The sequence below is a fragment of the Hypanus sabinus genome, chromosome 27 (assembly GCF_030144855.1).
Source record: "Hypanus sabinus isolate sHypSab1 chromosome 27, sHypSab1.hap1, whole genome shotgun sequence".
In the NCBI taxonomy this organism is placed as follows: domain Eukaryota; kingdom Metazoa; phylum Chordata; class Chondrichthyes; order Myliobatiformes; family Dasyatidae; genus Hypanus; species Hypanus sabinus.
In genome coordinates, this window is record NC_082732.1 from 46,861,250 (window position 1) to 46,883,597 (window position 22,348).

The window sequence follows — 22,348 nt, forward strand, 5'->3', positions numbered from 1 at the left end:
ATTGCCTTCAATACAATCCAGCCACTTCTTCTGAGTGAGAAGCTGCAATGAACAGGCATAGACAAATCCACTATCTCCTGGATTACTGACCACCTGATAGATAGACCCCAGTTTCTACGGCTGGGTAGTTCTCTATCTGAGATAGTGATGAGTGGAACTGAAGTGCCACAAGGGACTGTCCTGTCTCTGTTTCTGTTCACATGTACATCTTAGACTTTCAGTACAAATCTGAGTCTTGTCACTTGCAGAAGTTCTCTGATGACTCTGCAATGGTTGGGCATATCAGAGGTGGGCAGGAGTCAGAGTACAGAGGACTGGTGGACACGTTTGGTGCAGGAGGAATCACCTGCTACTGCATGTGGCCAAAACCAGGGAGATGATGATTGATCTTAAAAGAAAGAGCACTGTGACAAGTCCTATATACACTCTGGGAGAAAAAGTTGCAGTGGTGGAGGAGTACTTGGGTGTTCACCTTGACAACAGACTTGACTGGAAAGCCATCACCAAAGCTGTTTACAAGAAGGGAATGAGCAAACCCTATTTTCTAAGGAAGCTGAGATCCTTCAATGTGTGCAGCAGGAAGTTAGCAAACTTTTACCAGTTTGTTGTAGAGAGTGCAGTCTTCTTTGCAGCTTTATGTTGGGGAAGTAGCATCGGTGCTGGTGATGCAAAAAGCCTAAATAAACTCAACAAAGGCGGCTGGATTCATCCTTGGTTACAACCCAGGCTCTTTTGCGGTAATGGTGGAGAGGAGGTCACTAAATAAATGGCTATCCATTATGGACAATCAGGCACAGTCTCTCCATGACCCACTCAATAAGCAGCGAAGTACCCTTTCGAGCAGGCTCATTCAGCTCCGTTGTCATAAGGATCGTTACAGAAAATCTTTCCTACCAAATGGAATAAGCATATACAGTGGCATGCAAAAGTTTGGACACCCCTGGTCAAAATTTCTGTTACTGTGAATAGCTAAGCGAGTAAAAGATGACCCGATTTCCAAAACACAAAGTTAAAGATGACACATATCTAAAATATTTTAAGCAGATTACTTTTTTATTTCCATCTTTTAGAGTTTCAAAATAACAAAAAAAAGCAAAAGTTTGGGCACACTACATGATTTGTACTTAGTAACACCCCCTTTGGCGAGTATCACAGCTTTTAAACACTCTCTGTAGCCAGCTAAGAGTCTTTCAATTCTTGTTTGGGGAATTTTCACCCATTCTTCCTTGCAAAAGGCTTCTAGTTCTGTGAGATCCTTGGGCTGTCTTGCATGTACTGTTCTTTTGAGGTCCATCCACAGGTCTTCATTGATGTTTAGGTCGGGGGACTGTGTGGGCCATGGCAAAACCTTCAGTTTGCGCCTCTTGAGGTAGTCCACTGTGGATTTTGAGGTGCGTTAAGGATCATTATTCTGTTGTAGAAGCCATCCTCTTTTCATCTTCAGCTTTCTTACAGATGGTGTGATGTTTGCTTCCAGAATTTACTGGTATTTAATTGAATTCATTCTTCCCTCTACCAGTGAAATGTTCCCCGTGCCACTGGCTGCAACACAAGCCCAAAGTATGATCAATCCACCCCCATGCTTAACAGTTGGAGATGTGTTCTTTTAATGAAATTCTGCACCCTTTTTTCTCCAAACATACCTTTGCTTATTGTGGCCAAAAGGTTTTATTTTGACTTCATCAGTCCACAGGACTTGTTTCCAAAATGAATCAGGCTTGTTTAGATGTTCCATTGCAAACTTCTAATGTTGAATTTTGTGGTGAAGATGCAGGAAAGATTTTCTTCTGATGACTCTTCCATGAAGGTCTTATTTGTGCAGGTGTCACTGCACAGTAGAACAGTGCACCACCACTCCAGAGTCTGCTAAATCTTCCTGAAGGTCTTTTGCAGTCAAACAGGGGTTTTGATTTGCCTTTCTAGCAATCCTATGAACAGTTCTCTCAGAAAGTTTTCTTGGTCCTCCAGACCTCAACTTGACCTCCACTGTTCCTGTTAACTGCCATTTCTTAATTACATTATGAACTGAGGAAACAGCTACCTGAAAACATTTTGCTCTCTTCTTATAGCCTTCTCCTGCTTTGTGGGCATCATTTAGTTTAATTTTTAGAGTGCTAGGCAGCTGTTTAGAGGAGCCCATGGCTACTGATTGTTGGGGCAAAGTTTGAGGACTTGGTATTTATAGAACTTTGAAATTTGCATCACCTGGCCTTTCCTAATGATGACTACAAACAAACCATAGCCCTAACAAGCTACTTAAGGTCTGAGACTTTGGTAAAAGTTATTCGAGAGCTCAAATCTCTTGAGGTGCCCAAACTTTTGCACGGTGCTCCTTTCCTTTTTTTCACTCTAAAATTGAACAAAACAAAAATAATACACTAATCTTGCTTAAAATGTTGAAAAGAATGTTTCATCTTTAACTTTATGACTTTTGGAGATAAAAAGTAGCAAGTATAAGATTTTGAGAACTATTGAGGGGGTTAACCTACGGGAGGGAAGCTGCAGTGAACCGATCTATGGCACTAAGTCTGGTGCCTTGGCTCAGAAGAGAAGAGGGGTGAAGAGGACTGCAGTTGTGATAGGAGATTCCATATTTAGAGGAATAGAGATGAGATTCTGTGGATGCCACAGAAATACCTGGATTGTATGTTGCCTCCCAGGTGCCAGGGTCAGGGTTGTCTCGGATCAGGTCCACAGGATTCTAAAGGGGGAGTGTGAGCAGCCAGGTCTTGGTTCATGTTGGCACCAATGACATGGGTAGGAAAGGTGAAGAGGTGCTGAAGAAAGATTTTAGGGAGCTAGATAGAAAGCCAAATAGCAGGACATCCAGGGTAGTAATTCTCTGGATTGCTGCCTGTGCCACAGGCCAGAGAGGTAATAATAGAATTATTTGGCAGAATGTGTGGCTGAGGAACAGGTGCAGTGGGCAGGATTTCAGACATCTGGATCATTGTGATCTCTTCTGGGGAAGACACAGCCTGTCAAAAAGGGATAGGTTGCATGTGAACCATATTCTTGTGGGCAGTTTTGCTAGAGATGTTCAGGAAGGTTTAAAATTTAAACAAATTTGGCAAGGGGAATGGAAATTGGAGAAATGGGGCTGAGGATGGGGTAGTTGATTTACAAACAAAGGCAGTGGGTAGTGAGACTACGAGCAAGGAGATGCTGATGGTAGGGCCAAATTGCAGACAACCGGATGAGTTGCATTGTAAAAGGGGGCCAAAGTCAAAAAGGGTGATGAATACAGGACTGAGGGTGTTATACTTCAATGCGCGCAATATATGGAATACGGTAGACGAACTTGTAGCACAGTTACAGATTGGTATACATGACAATGTGCACATCAGTAAATAGTGGCTGAAAGATTATAGCTGGGAGCTTAACACCCAAGGAAACACATTGTTTTGAAAGGACAGGCAGGTAGGCAGAGGAGATGGGGTGGGTCTGCTGGTAAATAATTAAACCAAATCATTAGAAAGAGGTGACATAGGATCGGAAAGTGTAGAATAATTGTAGATAGAGCTAAGAAACTGCAAGGGTAAAAAAAAACCCTGATGGGAGTTATATACAGACCTCTGAACAGTAGCAAAGGTGCAGTCTACAAATTCCAACGCATGTCGGAAAGATAATGTTACAACAGTCATGGTTGATTTCAAAATGCATGAAGATTGGGAAATATCAGTTGGAGCTGCATCCCAAGAGGGGGAATCTATAAAATGCCTATAAGATGGCTTTTTCAAACAGCTCATGGTAGAGCCCACTTGAAGATTGAAACTATTCTGGATTGGGTGTTGTGCAATGAAGTGGAATTGATTAGAGAGCTTAAGGTAAAAGAACTCTAAGGGGCCAGTGATCATAATGTTAGAATTCACCCTACAATTTAAGAAGAAGTTAAAGTCAGATGTCATCAGTATTACAGTGGAGTAAAGGGAATTACAGAGGTATGAGAGAGGAGTTGAGCAAAAATGATTGGAAAGAAATACTAGCAGAGATGATAGAGAGCAGCAATGGTTGGCATTCCTGGGATCATCTCAGAAGGCACAGGATAGGTAAATCCCAAGGAAGAACTATTCTAAAGGGAGGGATGACACAACTGTGACTAACAAGAGAAGTCAAAGCCAACATAAAATCCAGAGAGGGCACAAAATAGAGCAAAAATTAGTGAGAAGTTAGAAGTTTGGGAAGCTTTTAAAAGCTAACAGAAGGCAACTAAAAAGTCAGAAAGAAGGAAAAGATCAAATATGAAAGTGAACTAGCCAATATTATTAAAGAGGATACCAAAAGTTTCTTCAGATACATGAAGTATAAAAGAGAGGTGAGAGTAGATATCAGAACACTGGAAAATTATGCTGAAGAGGTATTAATGGGGGACAAGGAAATAACAGACGAAATGATTAAGTAACACACACAAAATGGACAAGGTCAAGGGCTGAAGAAGAAGGAATGTGTTAGGAGTGGAGAGTAGACCATAGGAGAGGGGATCAGGGAGAAGTAATAGGCAGGTGAGAAGAAGCAAAAGGCCAGAAATGGGGAATGGGGGGAGGGATTTGTTTACCGGAAGGAGAAATCAATATTCATGCCATCTGGTTGGAGGCTACTCAGATGGAATATGAGGTGTTGCTCCTCCTTTTTAAGGGTGGCCTCTTCACGGCACAAGAGGATGCCATGGACTGATACGTCAGAATGCAAATGGGAACTGGAATTAAAATGTTTTGCCACTGGGACGACCCACTTGTGGTGGGTCGTATAGAGGTGCTTCATGACAGGTTTCACCAATGTCAAGGAGGCCACAACTGGGGCACTGGACACAGCAGGCAACCGCAGCAGATACTTGGAAAAACTGCCTGGGGCTCTGAATAGAGGTGAGGGAAGAGGTGTGACACTTTGGCCACTTACAGGGATAAGTGTCAGGAGGGAGATTAGTGAGGAGGGACATATGTACAAGAGAATCTTGGAAGGAGTGATGCCTGAGAAAAGCAGAGTGGGGGCAGGAGAGAAGATATGTTTAGTGGCTGGATCCCTTTGGAGATGGTAGAAGTTATAGAGGATAATGGGTTGGATGTGGAAGTTGATGGGGTGGCAGACAATGTCAAGAGGAACTCTATCATTATTAAGGCGGTGGGAAGATGGGGTGAGCGCAAATGTACGTGAAATGGAGGAGATATGGATGAGAGCAATATCAATAGTACAGGGATTGAAACCTCATTTGTTAAAGGTGGAGGACATCTCTAATGCCCTGGAATGGAAAGTCATGTCCTAGGAAAAGATATGATGGAGGTGAAGGAACTGAGAAAAGGGAATACCATTTTTATAGGAGATAGGGTGAGAAGAGGTATAGTCAAGATAACCATGGAATTGGTAGGTTTATAAAAGATGTCAGTTGACAGTTTGTCTCCAGAGATAAAGATAGAGAGATTGAGAAAGGGGAAGACAGTGTCAGTAACAAACCAAGTGAATTTAAGGGCAGGCTGGAAGTTAGGGGCTGTTGATAAAATTGAGGAGTAGAGAAGGGGAATATAACTGGGGAAGGGTTTGAACACGGAAGAGGCAGGTATATCCGGGGCCCATGCGAGTGCCGTGGCTACCCTTGAGTTTGGAGAAAAGTGTGAAGAGATGAAGGAAAAATTGTTCAGTGTGAAGACCAGTCCTGCTAGACAGAGGAGGATGGTGGTAGAGTGGGATTTTGTCAAGAAATAAGTGGAGAGCTTTGAGGTCTTCTTGATGGGAGATGGAACATAGGGACTGAACATCCATGGTGAAGGTGAAGCGGTCAGGGCCAGGGAATTGCAAGTTACTGAGAAGATTGAGGGCATGAGAGGTGTTGCAGATGTAGGGAAGGGACTAAACCAAGGGGGATAGAATCAATCGAGATATGAAGACACAAGTTCAGTGGGGCAGAAGCAGGCAGAGTCAACAGGACTACCTGGACAGTTTGGTTTGTGGATCTTGGGTAGGATGTAGGAGTGAGCAATGCAGTGTAAGGGAACTATGTTGGGTGGCAGAGGATGAATGTTCTCCAGAGTGGATGAGATCAGTGATTGTATTGGAGACAGTCTTCTGATGGTCTGGAGTGGGGTCCTCTTTGAGGGATAGGTGAGGAGCTGTCTGACAGTTGCCACTTGGTCTCAGCAAGGCAGAAGTCAGTGCACCACACTACAATAGCATCCCCTTTGTCTGCAAGTTTGATGATAAGGTTGGGATTGATACAGAGAGCGCGGAGGGCAGTGCGTTCAGAGGCGGTAAGATTGGAAGAGCAGAGAGGAGTTCTGAAGTCGAGGTGGTTGATGTCTTGTCGGAAGTTTGAGATGAAAAGATCCAGGCAGTGAACCAGAGTGGGTAGTGGGCTTAAAGGTGACAGAAGAAGAGCTTGATGTTGTGGTGGGTGAGGAACTCACTGAGGTACGGTAAAGGGGGACAAAGGTGAGACCCTTGCTGGGAACAGAGTGTTTTGCCTCAGAAGGGAAGGGTCAGAGGGAATGGTGAAGAAATGGCAAAGATTAGAGCTAGGTTGAGAGGAGGAAGAGACATGGTGGTGTCAGAGAAAAAAGAAGGGTTAGGATGTTGAGGGAAGGAGGGTGGGAGGGAGATAGAGGCACTGAGGACCCAACAGATGATGGTGGGGCTACAGAGACACAGGATTGGCGATTTGTGGTGAGGGAAGGGGAGACTGGAGGTCCAGCGGTAGCACGTAATGTCTTGGCCTGTAGGTGCTGGTGGTCAAGGACCAGGCTGGAGACAGAGCTACAGGAAAAACAGTCTAAGGAGTCCGGGGTCAGTGGACCACCAATGACAGTGGCAGAATTTCAGTTTTGGATCCACTCAGGAAGGTTGGAACCGATGCTGGTGATAGTGGTGCCACTTATCTAGAAGTGTCCAGATCCATCCGGGCTGGGATGAAGTTGGTGAGATCTGTAATCTGGAGCTATCTGATGGAATCGAGGTTGGAGCAGGAAGCAGCAGGGATCACTAACTATGGGTGTTGTGGGCCATCAGAGCTGGAAATGGCAGAATTGGCAGCCTGGAGATGGGCAATCTTCCAATCTTTCCTGGACACAAGGAAGTCAAAGAAACAGCAGGTGAAGCCATTGTTCTGGCGGAGCATAAAATGTTGGAGAGGTTCACGACAATTTTGCACCAGTCTTCACTGTGGAAGACACGATCTGTATGTTGGAAGATTAGGAGTGTCAGGGGGCAGATTTGAGTGAAATTGCCATTACTAGGAAAAAGGCGCTTGGAAACTGAAAGGCTTGAATGTAGATAAATCACCTGGACTAGGAGGTCTACACCCCAGGGCTCTGAAAGGGGAGGCTAAAGAGATAGTGGAAGCCTTATTTCTAGCAGTAATGAGACAGCCTACAGAGGAAAGGTTGACACCCCGACACAGTGGTGCCAAGATAGCAACCTCTCCCTCAAAGTCTATAAAATCAAAGAGATGATTTTGTGGAATACACGAGGGATGGAGACAGACTCAGCCTGATCAGTTGGGTAGTTGAGAGGGTGAGTAGTTTCAAATTCCTCGGTATGCACATTACCGATGATCTCACTGGGACAGCATACACTGGCTTTGTGGCAAAAATAACCACAACGGTGTCTCTCCCACCTCAAGCGACTGAACTAGTTCGGCATGGGCCCCCCAGATCCTCAAGATTTTCTACAGGGGCACCATTGAGAGCATACTGACTGGCTACATCACTGCCTGGTATGGGAACTGTACCAACATTGATCGCTGGGCACTTCAGAGAGTGGTACGGACAGCCCAATGTATCTGTGAATGTAACATCCCTCCATTGAGGACATTTATAGCAGCAGGTGTAGAAAGAAGGCCTGGAAGATCATTGGGGACACCAGTCACCCCAACCATAAACTGTTATAGCTGCTTCTGTCTGGCAAACGTTACCACTGCATTAAAGCCAGGACCAACAGGCTGCTTTCTACAAGCCATTAGACTTTTAAATTCACATGTCCGTACATTGCAATGGAGTCATAACACAAAGATTTTTACTCCCTCACGTTCTGGAATGGATGTAAGATTTTAAATAAATTGTAAGAAGTGGAGAGAGAGCAATTCCAAGTTCCTGAATGTCAAGATTTCTGATGATCTAACGTGGTCCCAACATATTGTTGTATCTATAAGAAGGCAGGACACTGTCTACATTTCATTAGAAGTTTGAGGAGATTTGCTTTGTTACCTAGGACAATCATGAACTTCTACAGATGTACTGTGGAGAGCATTCTGACAGGCTGCATCACTGTTTGGTATAGGGGAGGGGGCTATTGTACAGGATCAAATGAAGCTACAGAAAGTTGTAAATTTAGTCAGCTCCATCTTGAGTACTAGCCTCCGTAGTATCCAAAACATCTTCAAGGAGCGGTGTTTCAGAAAGATGGCGCCCATCATTAAGGACTCCAATCACCCAGGACATGTCCTCTTCTCATTGTTACCTTCACGAAGGAGGTACAGAAACCTGAAGGCACATACTCAGAGATTCAGGAACAGCTTCTTCCCTTTTGCCATCCATTCCTAAATGGACACTGAACTTATGAACACTACCTCACTTTTATTATTTCTGGTTTTGCACTACTTTTTAAGTTAACTATTTAATACACAGCAGAAAACAGCTGATTGGGCAATTAAGGTCAGGTGACCAAGCAGTTTGATTGGGCAATCAAAATTGAAAAGCTCAAACAAATAAAAAGAGGGGTAGCTCAAGCAGAGCAGCCAGTGAGTGGGTGAAGCTTTGAGGCTTTAGCTTGAGAGGCTTCAGTGAGAAGAGGCGGAGGACGAGCTTGCTCCCAGTTAGGTAAGGCCAGGTAAGTTTCCTTAATTAATTTAATTAACTTGGGAGTTGGTAATGGAGGCAGTAGATAGGGCAGTCCAGTGCTCTGATTGTAAGATGTGGGAAGTCAAGGACAGCACAATTGTCTCTAATGACTACACCTGCAAAAGGTGCATCCAGCTGCAGCTCCTGCCAAACCAAGTTAGGGAACTGGAGCTGGATAAACTTCAGATCATTTGGGAGGCAGAGGTAGTATTAGATCGGAGTTTCAGGGAGACAGTCACCCCTGAAAGTCAGGAGTCAGGTAACTGGGTGACATTCAGGAGAGGGAAGGGGAATAGACAGAAAGAGCAGAGCACCCCTGTGGCTGTTCCCATCAACAACAAGAATACTGTTTTGGATATGTTGGTGGGGACAACCTACCAGGGACAAGTTGTAGTGGTTGCGTCTCTGGCACCGAGACTAGACCCTCAGCTCAGAAGGGAAGGAGGGAAAAGAGGAGAGCAGTTGTGATAGGGGATTCAATAGTTGGGGGCCAGGTATGAGGTTCTGTGGGAGAGATTGAGAATCCCAGATGGTCTGTTGCCTCCCTGGTGCCAGGGTCCATGATATCTTGGATCGAGTTCTTGGTATTCTCAGGAGACAGGGTAAGCAGCCAGGTGTTGTGGTCCACGTGGGGACCAATGACATAGATAGGAGTAGGGATGAGGTCCTGAAGAAGCAATATAGGGAGTTAGGAAAGAAGTTAAGAAGCAGGACCTCAAGGGTGGTAATCTTGGGATTGCTGCCTGTGCCATGAGACAGAGAGGGTAGGACAGTAAGTTATGGCAGTTGAATGCGTGGCTGAAGACTTGGTGCAGGGAGCAGGGGTTCAGATTTCTGTATCATTGGGATCTCTTCTGGGGAAGGTCTGACCTGTACAAAAAGGATGGGCTGCACCTGAACTGGAAAGGGACCAATATCCTGGCGGGCAGGTTTGCTACAGCTGTTGGGGAGGGTTTAAACTAGTTTGGTGGGGGGGTGGGAATCAGAATGTGAGTGCTGAGATTACGGTAGAAGGACAAGGGCATGATGCTATGTGTTCTGAGTTGGTGAGGAAGGACAGGCAGGGGACAAAACATAAATGTAGCCAGTTAGAGGGGTTAAAATGTGTCTATTTCAATGCTAGGAATAAAGGAATAAATATTAGGAATAAAGGGGATGAACTTAGAGCATGGATCAGTACGTGGAAATACAACATTGTGGCCATTACTGAAACTTGGCTGGAGGAAGGGCAGGATTGGCTGATGTAGGTACCGGGGTTTAGGAGGTTTAAAGGGAATAGGATGGGAGATAGAAAAGGGGGGGGGAGAAGTAGCATTACTGGTCAGGGATAGTATCGTGGCTATAGAAAGGGAGTACACTGCAGAGAAAGTATCCACTGAGTCGGTGTGCGTGGAAGTCAGAAATAGGAAGGGATCAATCATTGTGCTGGGAGTAATCTACAGGCCCCTAAATAGACCTCGGGACACCGAGGAGCAGATAAGCAGGCAGATTTTAGAATGGTGCAGGAAATACAGGGCTGTCATTATGGGTGATTTCAACTTCCCTCATATTGACTGGCACCTCCTGACTGCATAGGGGATAGATGGGGCTGAATTTGTCAGGTGTGTTCAAGAAGAATTCCTGACACAGTATGTGGACTGGCCAACAAGAGGAGTGGCCATACTGGATCTAGTTCTGGGTAATGGACCTGGTCAGGTGGCAGACCTCTTGGTGGGGGAGCATTTGGTGAGAGTGACAACAACTCCCTTAGCTTCAGCATAGTTATGGAAAAGCATAAAAACAGACAAAATGGGGAAGGGTTAACTATGAAGGGATGAGGCAGGAACTAGCAAGAGTAAATTGGAAACAGATGTTCAAGGGTGAAAGCACAGAAATAATGTGGAGGAAGTTTAGGGACAACTTGCGCTGGGTTCAGGATAGGTTTGTCTCACTGAGACAAGGAAAAAATTGTAGGAAAAGGGAACCGTGGCTGATGAAACACGTGAGGCAACTTGTCAAGAGGAAGAAGGAAGCATATGTTAGATATAAGAAGCAGGAAGGGCTCATGAGAAATAGAGGATAGCCAGGAAGGAGCTTAAGAAAGGATTTAGGAGAGTTCGAAGGGGGCATGAGAAGGCCTTGAAATGTAGGATTAAGGAGAACCCCAAGGCGTTCTATGCATATGTGAAGAACAGAAGGATGACAAGAATGAAGGTGGGGCCGCTAAAGGATAAAGAAGGTAACATGTGCCTGGAGACAGAGGAGGTTGGGGAGGTCCTAAATGAATACTTTGCTTCAGTATTCACAAGTGAAAAGGACCTTGATCAGGGTGAGGTCGAAATAGAACAGGCCTGTGTGCTGGACAATGTGGAGATTAAGGAAGAAGTGTTGTATCTTCTTAAAAACATCAAGATTGATAAATCCCCAGGGCTGGACATGATATACCGTGGGTTGCTGTGGGAAGTGAGAGAAGAGATCGCTGGAGCAGTAGCTATGATCTTTAGAATCCTCTTTGGCTGCAGGGGAGGTGCCGGAGGATTGGAGAATGGCAAATGTAGTTCCCTTGTTTAAAAAAGGTAATAAGAAGAATCCTGGGAACTATCGACCAGTGAGTCTTACATTGGTGGTCTGCAAACTATTGGAAAGGATTCTTAAGGATAGGATCTGTGAGTATTTGGAGAAGTACAGTCTACTCAAGGATAGTCAACATGGCTTTGTGAAGGGAAGGTCGTGCCTCACAAGCCTACTTGAGTTTTTTGAAGAGATAACAAAAGAAATTGATGATGGTAGGGCAGTAGATGTGGTCTACATGGATTTTAACAAGGCATTTGACAAGGTCCCCCACAAGACTCATCCAGAAGTCATGAGGCATGGGATCAGTGGAACCTTGGCTGTTTGGACAAAAAATTGGCTTACAGGAAGAAAGCAGAGGGTAGTAGTGGAAGGAAAGTATTCTGCCTGGAGGTCGGTGACTAGTGGAGTGCAGCAAGGATCTGTCCTGGGACTGCTGCTCTTTGTGATTTTTATAAATGACCTGGATAAAGAGGCGGAGGATGGGTGAGTAAGTTTGTGGATGACACAACGATTGGAGGAGTTGTGGATGGAGCTGTAGGTTGTCAAAGGTTATAAGAGGATGTAGACAGGATGCAGAGTTGGGCAGAAAAGTGGCAAATGGAGTTCAAACCAGATAAGTGTGAGGTGATGCATTATGGAAGGACAAACCAGAAGGATGAGTACAAGTTTAATGGTTGGTTACTTAACAGAGTGGATGAACAGAGGGTCCTTGGGGTTCAACTCCATACATCCCTCAAAGTCGCTGCACAGGTTGATAGGATAGTTAAGAACGCCTGTGGGATGCTCGGCTTCATTAATAGGGGGATTGAGTTCAAGAGCAGAGAGGTCATGTTGCAACTCTACAAATCTTTGGTGAGACCACACTAAGAGTATTGTGTTCAGTTCTGGTCACCTCATTATAGGAAGGATGTGGAAGCTATGGAGAGGGTGCAGAGGATATATACCAGGATGTTGCCTGGATTGGAAAACAAGTCTTATGAGGCAAGGTTAGCAGAGCTGGGACTTTTCTCTTTGGAGTGTAGAAGGATGAGAGGGGACTTGATAGATGTCTACAAGATTATGAGAGACATAGATAGGGTGGATAGCCAGTACCTGTTTCCCAGGGCATGAATAGCAAACACCATCTGTCCAAAGTTAAGGGAGGGAAGTTTAGGGGAGACATCGGGGTAAGTTTTTTTTTACACAGAGGGTTGTGGGTGCCTGGAATGACTTGCCAGGTGGTGGTGAAGGCTAAGACATTAGGGGTATTTAAGAGCCTCTTGAACCGGCACATGGATGAAAGAAAAGTGGAGGGTTACGGAGTAGTGTGGGTTTAGTACTTCTTTTAAGGAATATATGGTTCGGCACAACATCGAGGGCCGAAGGGCCTGTACAGTGCTGTAGTTTTCTAGTGTCTAGTATATATACTTGCTGTAATTGATATACTTATTTTTTTTCTATATTAGAATGTATTACATTTTACTGCTGCTGTTAAGTTACAAAATTTCACGACATGTGCCGGTGATATTAAACCTGTTTCTGATTCTCAATTGTATAAGGGCTAAGAGTGTTGTAAAAACAAGCCTGAAGGCTTTGTGTGTCAATGCGAGGAGCATTCGTAACAAGGTGGATGGATTGAATGTGCAGATAGTTATTAATGAATATGATATAGTTGGGATCACAGAGACATGGCTCCAGGGTGACCAAGGATGGGAGCTCAACATCCAGGGATATTCAATATTCAGGAGGGATAGACAGGAAAGAAAAGGAGGTGGGGTAGCATTGCTGGTCAAAGAGGAGATTAACACAATAGAAAGGAAGGAGGATGGAGGATGTGGAATCAATATGGGTAGAGCTGTATAACACTAAGGGGCAGAAAAAGCTGGTGGGAGTTGTGTACAGGCCACCTAACAGTAGTAGTGAGGTTGGGGATGGCATTAAACAGGAAATTAGAAATGCGTGCAATAAAGGAACAGTATTTATAATGGGTGACTTCAATCTACATATAGATTGGGTGAACCAGATTGCTAAGGGTGCTGAGGAAGAGGATTTCTTGGAATGTATGTGGGATGGTTTTCTGAACCAACATGTCGAGGAGCCAACTAGAGAGCAGGCCATTCTAGATTGGGTATTGAGCAATGAGGAAGGGTTAGTTAGCAATCTTGTCGTGAGAGGCCCCTTGGGTAAGAGTGACCATAATATGGTGGAATTTTTCATTAAGATGGAGAGTGACATAGTTAATTCAGAAACAAAGGTTCTGAACTTAAAGAAGGGTAACTTTGAAGGTATGAGACATAAATTAGTTAAGATAGACTGGCAAATGATACTTAAAGGGTTGACGGTGGATATGCAATGGCAAGCATTTGAAGATCGCATGGATGAACTACAACAATTGTTTATCCCAGTTTGGCAAAAGAATAAACCAGGGAAGGTAGTGCACCCGTGGCTAACAAGTGAAATTAGGGATAGTATCAAGTCCAAAGAAGAAACATATAAATTAGCAAAAAAAAAGCAGCACACCTGAGGACTGGGAGAAATTCAGAGACCAGCAGAGGAGGACAAAGGGCTTAATTAGGAAAGGGAAAAAAGATTATGAGAGAAAGCTGGCAGGGAACATAAAAACTGACTGTAAAAGCTTTCATAGATATGTGAAAAGAAAAAGATTGGTCAAGATAAATGTAGGTCCCTTAGTCAGAAACAGGTGAATTGATCATAGGGAACAAGGACATGGCAGACCAATTGAATAACAACTTTCCTCCTGTCTTCACTAAGGAGGACATAAATAATCTTCAGGAAATAGCAGGGGACCAAGGGTCTAGTGAGATGGAGGAACTGAGGGAAATACATGTTAGTAGGGAAGTGGTGTTAGGTAAATTGAAGGGATTAAAGGCAGATAAATCCTCAGGGCCAGATGGTCTGCATCCCAGAGTACTTAAGGAAGTAGCCCAAGAAGTAGTGGATGCATTAGTGATAATTTTTCAAAACTTTTTAGATTCTGGATTAGTTCTTGAGGGTTGGAGGGTGGCTAACGTAACCCCACTTTTTAAAAAAAGGAGGGAGAGAAAAACCGGGGAATTATAGACTGGTTAGTCTGACATCGGTGGTGGGGAAAATGCTAGAATCGGTTATCAAAAATGTGATAACAGCACATTTGGAAAGAGGTGAAATCATTGGACAAAGTCAGCATGGATTTGTGAAAGGAAAATCATGTCTGACGAATCTTATAGAATTTTTTGAAGATGTAACTAGTAGAGTGGATAGGGGAGAGCCAGTGGATGTGGTATATTTAGATTTTCAAAAGGCTTTTGACAAGGTCCCACACAGGAGATTAGTGTGCAAACTTAAAGCACACAGTATTGGGGGTATGGTATTGATGTGGATAGGGAATTGGTTGGCAGACAGGAAACAAAGAGTGGGAATAAACGGACCTTTTCAGAATGGCAGGCAGTGACTAGTGGGATACCACAAGGCTCAGTGCTGGGACCCCAGTTGTTTACAATATATATTAATGATTTAGACAAGGGAATTAAATGCAGCATCTCCAAGTTTGCAGATGACATGAAGCTGGGCGGCGGTGTTAGCTGTGAGGAGGATGCTAAGAGGATGCAGGGTGACTTGGATAGGTCAGGTGAGTGGGAAAATTCATGGTAGATGCAATTTAATGTGGATAAATGTGAGGTTTTCCACTTTGGTTGCAAGAACAGGAAAACAGATTATTATCTGTACAGTGGTCGATTAGGAAAAGGGGAGGTGCAACGAGACCTGGGTGTCATTGTACACCAATCATTGAAGGTGGGCATGCAGGTACAGCAGGTGGTGAAAAAGGCAAATGGTATGCTGGCATTCATAGCAAAAGGATTTGAGTACAGGAGCAGAGAGGTTCTACTGCAGTTGTACAAGGCCTTGGTGAGACCGCACCTAGAGTATTCTGTGCAGTTTTGGTCCCCTAATCTGAGGAAGGACATTCTTCCCATAGAGGGAGTACAGAGAAGGTTCACCAGATTGATTCCTGGGCTGGCAGGACTTTCATATGAAGAAAGACTGGATCGACTAGGCTTATACTCACTGGAATTTAGAAGATTGAGGGGGGATCTTATTGAAACATATAAAATTCTAAAGGGATTGGACAGGCTAGATGCAGGAAGATTCTTTCTGATGTTGGGGAAGTCCAGAACGAGGGGTCACAGTTTAAGGATAAAGGGGAAGCCTTTTAGGACCGAGATGAGGAAAAACCTCTTCACACAGAGAGTGGTGAATCTGTGGAATTCTCTGCCACAGGAAACAGTTGAGGCTGGTTCATTGGCTATGTTTAAGAGGAAGTTAGATATGGCCCTCGTGGCTAAAGGGATCAGGGGGTATGGAGAGAAAGCAGGTACAGGGTTCTGAGTTGGATGATCAGCCATTATCATACTGAATGGCGGTGCAGGCTTGAAGGGCTGAATGGCCTACTCCTGCACCTATTTTCTGTGATTCTATGTTTCTAGCTGCAGAAACAGCTTAAATTCCTCTCTTTAATATAACTTATTTTTCTTTTCAAGGTGGCTGGGACCCTATCTGCAATGGCACTCAAAACTGATTTTCACAGCAATGAGTTCCTGTTCTTGAAGCTCACTGACTAATTGCTGACATTCTCTATACACAGCATGGAAGACACTGGGATGCGGGATGTGGCCCTGTGGATGAACGATTCCAGGCCAATGTTGTGTGAGAAGGATCATCAGCATTTTGCTGCGGCGGACATGTGGATGGAGATCCTTGTAATTGAGCGACCACTCTGTCTCTCTCAATGGTGGAGTGAGTTTGCTGCCAATTCTCAAGTCAGAGAATTTCAGAATAAAAAATGATGCAGCAGATTGTAACCTCGTAACAGTGACTATTAGTCTCCCCTTTCACTGTGAAATGGTGACATCTCTCTGTCCCTTGTTAGTGAGAAAGAGACCGTGGTATGTCGAACTGTTGGATAAACAATATTTTTTGCTGAACACAGATCATGGTCTCTCTTTGGGTATTTTCCTATTGCTTAGTGGCTGGCTGTTGCAGATTTTTTTGCTGAAATGGGTGGTGGGGAGGAGGAGGTAGATGCTTTGCTGCTGCTTGTGCGGGGAAGTGGGGAGAGGGGGCTTTGTGGTTCTAACTTTTTTCTGTCGTTCATTCTTTTGGGGTTCTTCTGTTTCTCATGGATGCCTGCGAAGACTAAATATTTCAGGTTGTATACTGTGTACATTCTCTGATAATAAACTACATTTGAATCATTTGATACACACTGGGGCCTGAACCCCACTGCCTCAATTCAACCTGTAATCAACCTTTCTGGTTTGATCCAGCCCTTAAATCAATTGACCCTCGGGTCTTTCTCGATCTCGACGATGGGACTGCTGCTACGTTTTGCCTCGGTTCTGCTGCATCAAATTGCCTCCAAGTCAAAGAGACGTTACAGACGATTGTTTGTAATGATCACTTACCAGAAAAAGAGTAATAAACAAAGTATTTAATTGTTTTCTTTGGCTTGTTGGACACCAGCCAGAAGTCACTGAGAGTCAACAGCACTACCTTAAACCAGAAGTCTGTGGCAATGGATTCCACAGATTTGCCAACCTCTGGCTAAAGAAATACTTTCTAATCTCTGTTCAGAACAGATGTCCTTGTATTCTGACACTGTGCCCTCTGATCCTGGACTCATCTACAAGCAGTCCCCGGGTTACGTACGAGTTCTGTTCCTGAGTCCGTCTTTAAGTCAGATTTGTACGCAAGTCGGAACAAATACATCCGGTATTATTTAGTGTCAGTTAGTCAAACATTTGTCTTAGTATATATTTTACCTTTCTATGCATATAAAACACATAAGAAACATATGTATTCCAGTAATTAAACTTTGCTTAGTAATAATTGTAGCTTTCATCGGGGCACAGCCTTTCACATGATCGAGTATTCTCACTTTATCCTTTAAAATTGTTCTGATCGTTGACCAACTGTAGCCTAACACTTTTCCAATGACCGATGGCGTTTCACCTCTTTCCAAATGCTTTATTAATTGCCACTTTATTGTCAATCATGATCGCTTCCCATCAATGGAACAGAAACACTGTGGGCGGCGGGTCCCGAGGTCTGCCGGCTTGTTAGGTCCGAAGGACCACTGCACTGCGACAGGCTAAATGGGACAAGTGGAGGCTGTGCTGGGTTTAGGTATTTGATCATCCACAATATTCCGCGTGGGAATTTAAACTGGCGGTGGTAGTGTTTTTTTTTACGAGGTCGAGTTGCGAGTTCGACATCAACCCTGCATGGATGGTATGGGATTCACTGGATCGACATCAACCCGGCATGGGAGCGGTCTGTCACTGGATTGAACTGGGAAACGTCCGTTCTCCAGCCCGGCACGGATCTCATTGTGCCACCAGCCGACCGGAACGTTGGGGGGGGCGGGGTCAGGGTGAATCTTACTAAGAAAAATTTAACCCAAATACAAAGTTAAACACTCAACATAGTGTCAACAGCAACGACTTAAAATGGCAGACGGCATCACAATCCAACTTAAAATGGTGGATGGCATTCTCCTTCCTCAGTTTGTAAGTACGAGTTGTCCATAAGTCAGACATTCGTAACTCGGGGACTACCTGTACTATAGAAAATATCCTCTTCACATCCACTCTATCTATGCTTATAAATATTTGAAAGGTTTCAATGAGATAATTGCATTAATATTTACATTGATTCTGTAATACTGACCTTGAAATGAACAACAGCTGGCTTACTATAGAAAGGACAACCCTTGAATTCGTGGCCAGCTGCCACCTGTTTATGAATGATCCAGCTTCTTTGTTTATCCAGTTGTCGTTTGAGGATTTCTTGTTCCATTTTACTTTTCCCTGCTCCAAAGTGTTTGTCCATAGGTTCATCCTTAACATTACACATAAAACAAATCAATAAATTGAAACAGCATCCTGAAAAAAATCAGGTTGTATATTCAGCACACCTCAGACAATTCAGGATGCTTTAATTAATCCAGATTCAGTTAACATTAACATATTTTCTCTAAACATCAAGAGAACTACTGTGAGAAAAATATAATATACAGTATATAGAACTACAATATTACAGCATAGAACAGGCCCCTTGGCCCGCAATGTTGTGCCGACCTTTTAACCTACTCTAAGATCAATCTAACCTTTTCTTATCACATAGCCCTCCATAATTCTGTTATCCATGTATCAATCTAAGAACCTATTAAAGGTCCCTAATGTATCTGCCTCTGCCCTGCCCCTGACAATGCATTCCAAGTACCCACCACTCTCTGTATAAAATACCTAACTCTGACATCTTCCCTACACTTTCCTCCAATCACTTTAAAATTATGCCCCCTCATATTAGCTACATTTGCCCTGGGAAAAGGTCTCTGGCTGTCCACTTGCTCTATGCTTCTTATCATCTTGTGCACTTCTATTAAGTCAACTCTCTTCCTCCTTTGCTCCAGAGAGAATAGCTCTAGCTCACTCAACCTACCACATAAGGCATGTTCTCTATTCCAGGCAGCATCCTGCTAAATCTCTCCTGTATCCTCTCTAGAGCTTCTACAGAATCTACTCTTTGGATTGATAGGGGTAGCACTTTTAAACACATAGGTTGAAAATGCATTCAAATATTGTGTATCAGATCTGAAAATGATATGAAAATATTTAATAAATTGCTTGAATTCAAACTAGCCACAATGCCTGAAAGTATAATTATTTCATCAACTGATAAGATATTTTCCATACTGAATTTAATATTGTGCTACAAGGTACAAGATTTAAATGAATATGTAATCAACTAGTCGAGGAATTTTGTCACCCAAGATTTTGCTAAGGTAAAAACGGAATACTGAAAATACTCCGGTCAGGCAGCATCCATAAATAGAGAAAGGGAGCGAATATTTCGGGTCAGTGGTCTTCCATCAGTTTCCTAAATTGTATCGATAAGTGACAAGTTCATAGTCCAGTAATAAGTCAAAGCAAACCATTTCTACAAAGGCCTCAAACCATTTTTCATTTAAATAGTCAACTGCCAAAGATTTAAAATCAAGGTTAATCTCATCAGAGAGTCGTGCCATCCATTTTTCAAAAAATACTGTATTTGATAGGTTAACGGGGCTTAATACGCGTTTTTCCAGAGGAGCTAGTGACTTAAGCTGCCATTCTCGATGATGACGTCACCGGAAACCCGAGAGAGCCATGGTTTTCAAGGGATATTGGAAACTTGGTTAGGAAAAAGAGAGATATCTACAATAAATTTAGGCAGCATGGAGTAAATGAGGTGCTCGAAGAATATAAAGAATGTAAGAAGAATCTTAAGAAAGAAATTAGAAAAGCTAGAAGATATGAAGTTGCTTTGGCAAGTAAAGTGAAAATAAATCCAAAGGGTTTCTACAGTTATATTAATAGCAAAAGGATAGTGAGGGATAAAATTGGTCCCTTAGAGAATCAGAGTGGACAGCTATGTATGGAGCCGAAAGAGTTGGGGCAGATTTTGAACAATTTATTTTCTTCGGTATTCACTAAGGAGAAGGATATTGAATTGTGTAAGGTAAGGGAAACAAGTATGGAAGTTATGGAAACCATGATGATTAAAGAGGACGAAGTACTGGTAGTTTTAAGGAATATAAAAGTGGATAAATCTCTGGATCCTGACAGGATATTCCCTAGGACCTTGAGGGAGGTTAGTGTAGAAATAGCAGGGGCTCTGACAGAAATATTTCAAATGTCATTAGAAACGGGGATGATGCCGGAGGATTGGCGTATTGCTCATGTGGTTCCATTGTTTAAAAAGGGTTCTAAGAGTAAACTTAGCAATTATAGGCCTGTAAGTTTGACATCAGTGATGGGTAAATTAATGGAAAGTATTCTTGGAGATGGTATATATAATTATCTGGATAGACAGGGACTGATTAGGAACAGTCAACATGGATGTGTGTGTGGAAGGTCACGTTTGACAAATCTTATTGAATTTTTTGAAGAGGTTACGAGGAAAGTTGATGAGGGTAAAGCAGTGGATGTTAGACAAGGGAATTAAATGCAGCATCTCCAAGTTTGCGGATGACACGAAGCTGGGCGGCGGTGTTAGCTATGAGGAGGATGCTGAGGATGCAGGGCGACTTGGATAGGTTAGGTGAGTGGGCAAATTCATGGCAGATGCAATTTAATGTGGATAAATGTTAGGTTATCCGCTTTAGTTGCAAGAACAGGAAAACAGATTATTATCTGAATGGTGGTCGATTAGGAAAAGTGGAGATGCAACGAGACCTGGGTGTCATTGTACACCAGTCATTGAAGGTGGGCATGCAGGTACAGCAGGGGGTGAAAAAGGCAAATGGTTTGTTGGCATTCATAGCAAAAGGATTTGAGTACAGGAGCAGGGAGGTTCTACTGCAGTTGTACAAGGCCTTGGTGAGACTGCACCTAGAATATTGTGTGCAGTTTTGGTCCCCTAATCTGAGGGAAGACATTCTTGCCATAGAGGGAGTACAGAGAAGGTTCACCAGATTGATTCCTGGGATGGCAGGACTTTCATATGAAGAAAGACTGGATCGACTAGGCTTATACTCAATGGAATTTAGAAGACTGAGGGGGGATCTTATTGAAATATATAAAATTCTAAAGGGATTGGACAGGCTAGTTACAGGAAGATTGTTTCTGATGTTGGGGAAGTCCAGAATGAGGGGTCACAGTTTAAGGATAAAGGGGAAGCCTTTTAGGACCGAGATGAGGAAAAACTTCTTCACACAGAGAGTGGTGAATCTGTGGAATTCTCTGCCACAAGAAACAGTTGAGGCCGACTCATTAGCTATATTTAAGAGGAAGTTAGATATGGCCCTTTTGGCTAAAGGGAAAAGGGAGTATAGAGAGAAAGCAGGTACAGGGTTCTGAGTTGGATGATCAGCCATGATCATACTGAATGGCGGTGCAGGGTCAAAGGGCCGAATGGCCTACTCCTGCACCTATTTTCTATGATTCTATGTTGTCTATATGGACTTCAATAAGGCCTTTGACAAGGTTCTGCACGGAAGGTTAGTTAGGAAGATTCAATCATTAGGTATTAATATTGAAGTAGTAAAATGGATTCAACAGTGGCTGGATGGGAGATGCCAGAGAGTAGTGGTGGATAACTGTTTGTCAGGTTGGAGGCCGGTGACTTGTGGTGTGCCTCAGGGATCTGTAGTGGGTCCAATGTTGTTTGTCATATACATTAATGATCTGGATGATGGGGTGGTAAATTGGATTAGTAAGTATGCAGATGATACTAAGATAGGTGGTGTTGTGGATAATAAAGTAGGTTTTCAAAACTTGCAGAGAGATTTAGGCCAGTTAGAAGAGTGGTCTGAAAGATGGCAGATGGAGTTTAATGCTGATAAGTGTGAGGTGCTACATTTTGGTAGGACTAATCAAAATGGGACATACATGGTAAATGGCAGGGCATTGATGAATGTAGTAGAACAGAGTGATCTAGGAATAATGGTGCATAGTTCCCTGAAGGTGGAATCTCATGTGGATAGGGTGGTGAAGAAAGCTTTTGGTATGCTGGCCTTTATAAATCAGAGCATTGAGTATAGGAGTTGGGATGTAATTTTAAAATTTTACAAGGCATTGATAAGGCTGAATTTGGAGTATTGTGTACAGTTCTGGTCACCGAATTATAGGAAAGATGTCAACAAAATAGAGAGAGAACAGAGAAGATTTACTAGAATGTTACCTGGGTTTCAGCAGCTAAGTTACAGAGAAAGGTTGAACAAGTTAGGTTTTTATTCTTTGGAGCGTAGAAGGTTGAGGGGGGAATTGATAGAGGTATTTAAAATTATGAGGGGGACAGATAGAGTTGACGTGGATAGGCTTTTTCCATTGAGAGTAGGGGAGATTCAAACAAGAGGACATGAGTTGAGAGTTAGGGGGCAAAAGTTTAGGGCTAACACGAGGGGGAATTTCTTTACTCAGAGAGTGGTAGCTATGTGGAATGAACTTCCAGTA

At 43.4% G+C, this 22,348-nt stretch overlaps 1 protein-coding gene across 7 annotated transcripts in view; it reads right to left on the reverse strand.

Annotated features, from left to right (window-relative positions):
• Positions 1-22,348, reverse strand: part of cfap74 (cilia and flagella associated protein 74) — a 460,813-nt gene that overhangs the window by 218,188 nt on the left and 220,277 nt on the right. For all 7 annotated transcript variants that reach the window (XM_059952433.1, XM_059952430.1, XM_059952431.1 and 4 more), the window contains one exon: positions 18,081-18,251. In XM_059952433.1, the coding sequence (XP_059808416.1) occupies positions 18,081-18,251 (171 nt within the window). The remainder of the gene's footprint in view (positions 1-18,080; positions 18,252-22,348) is intronic.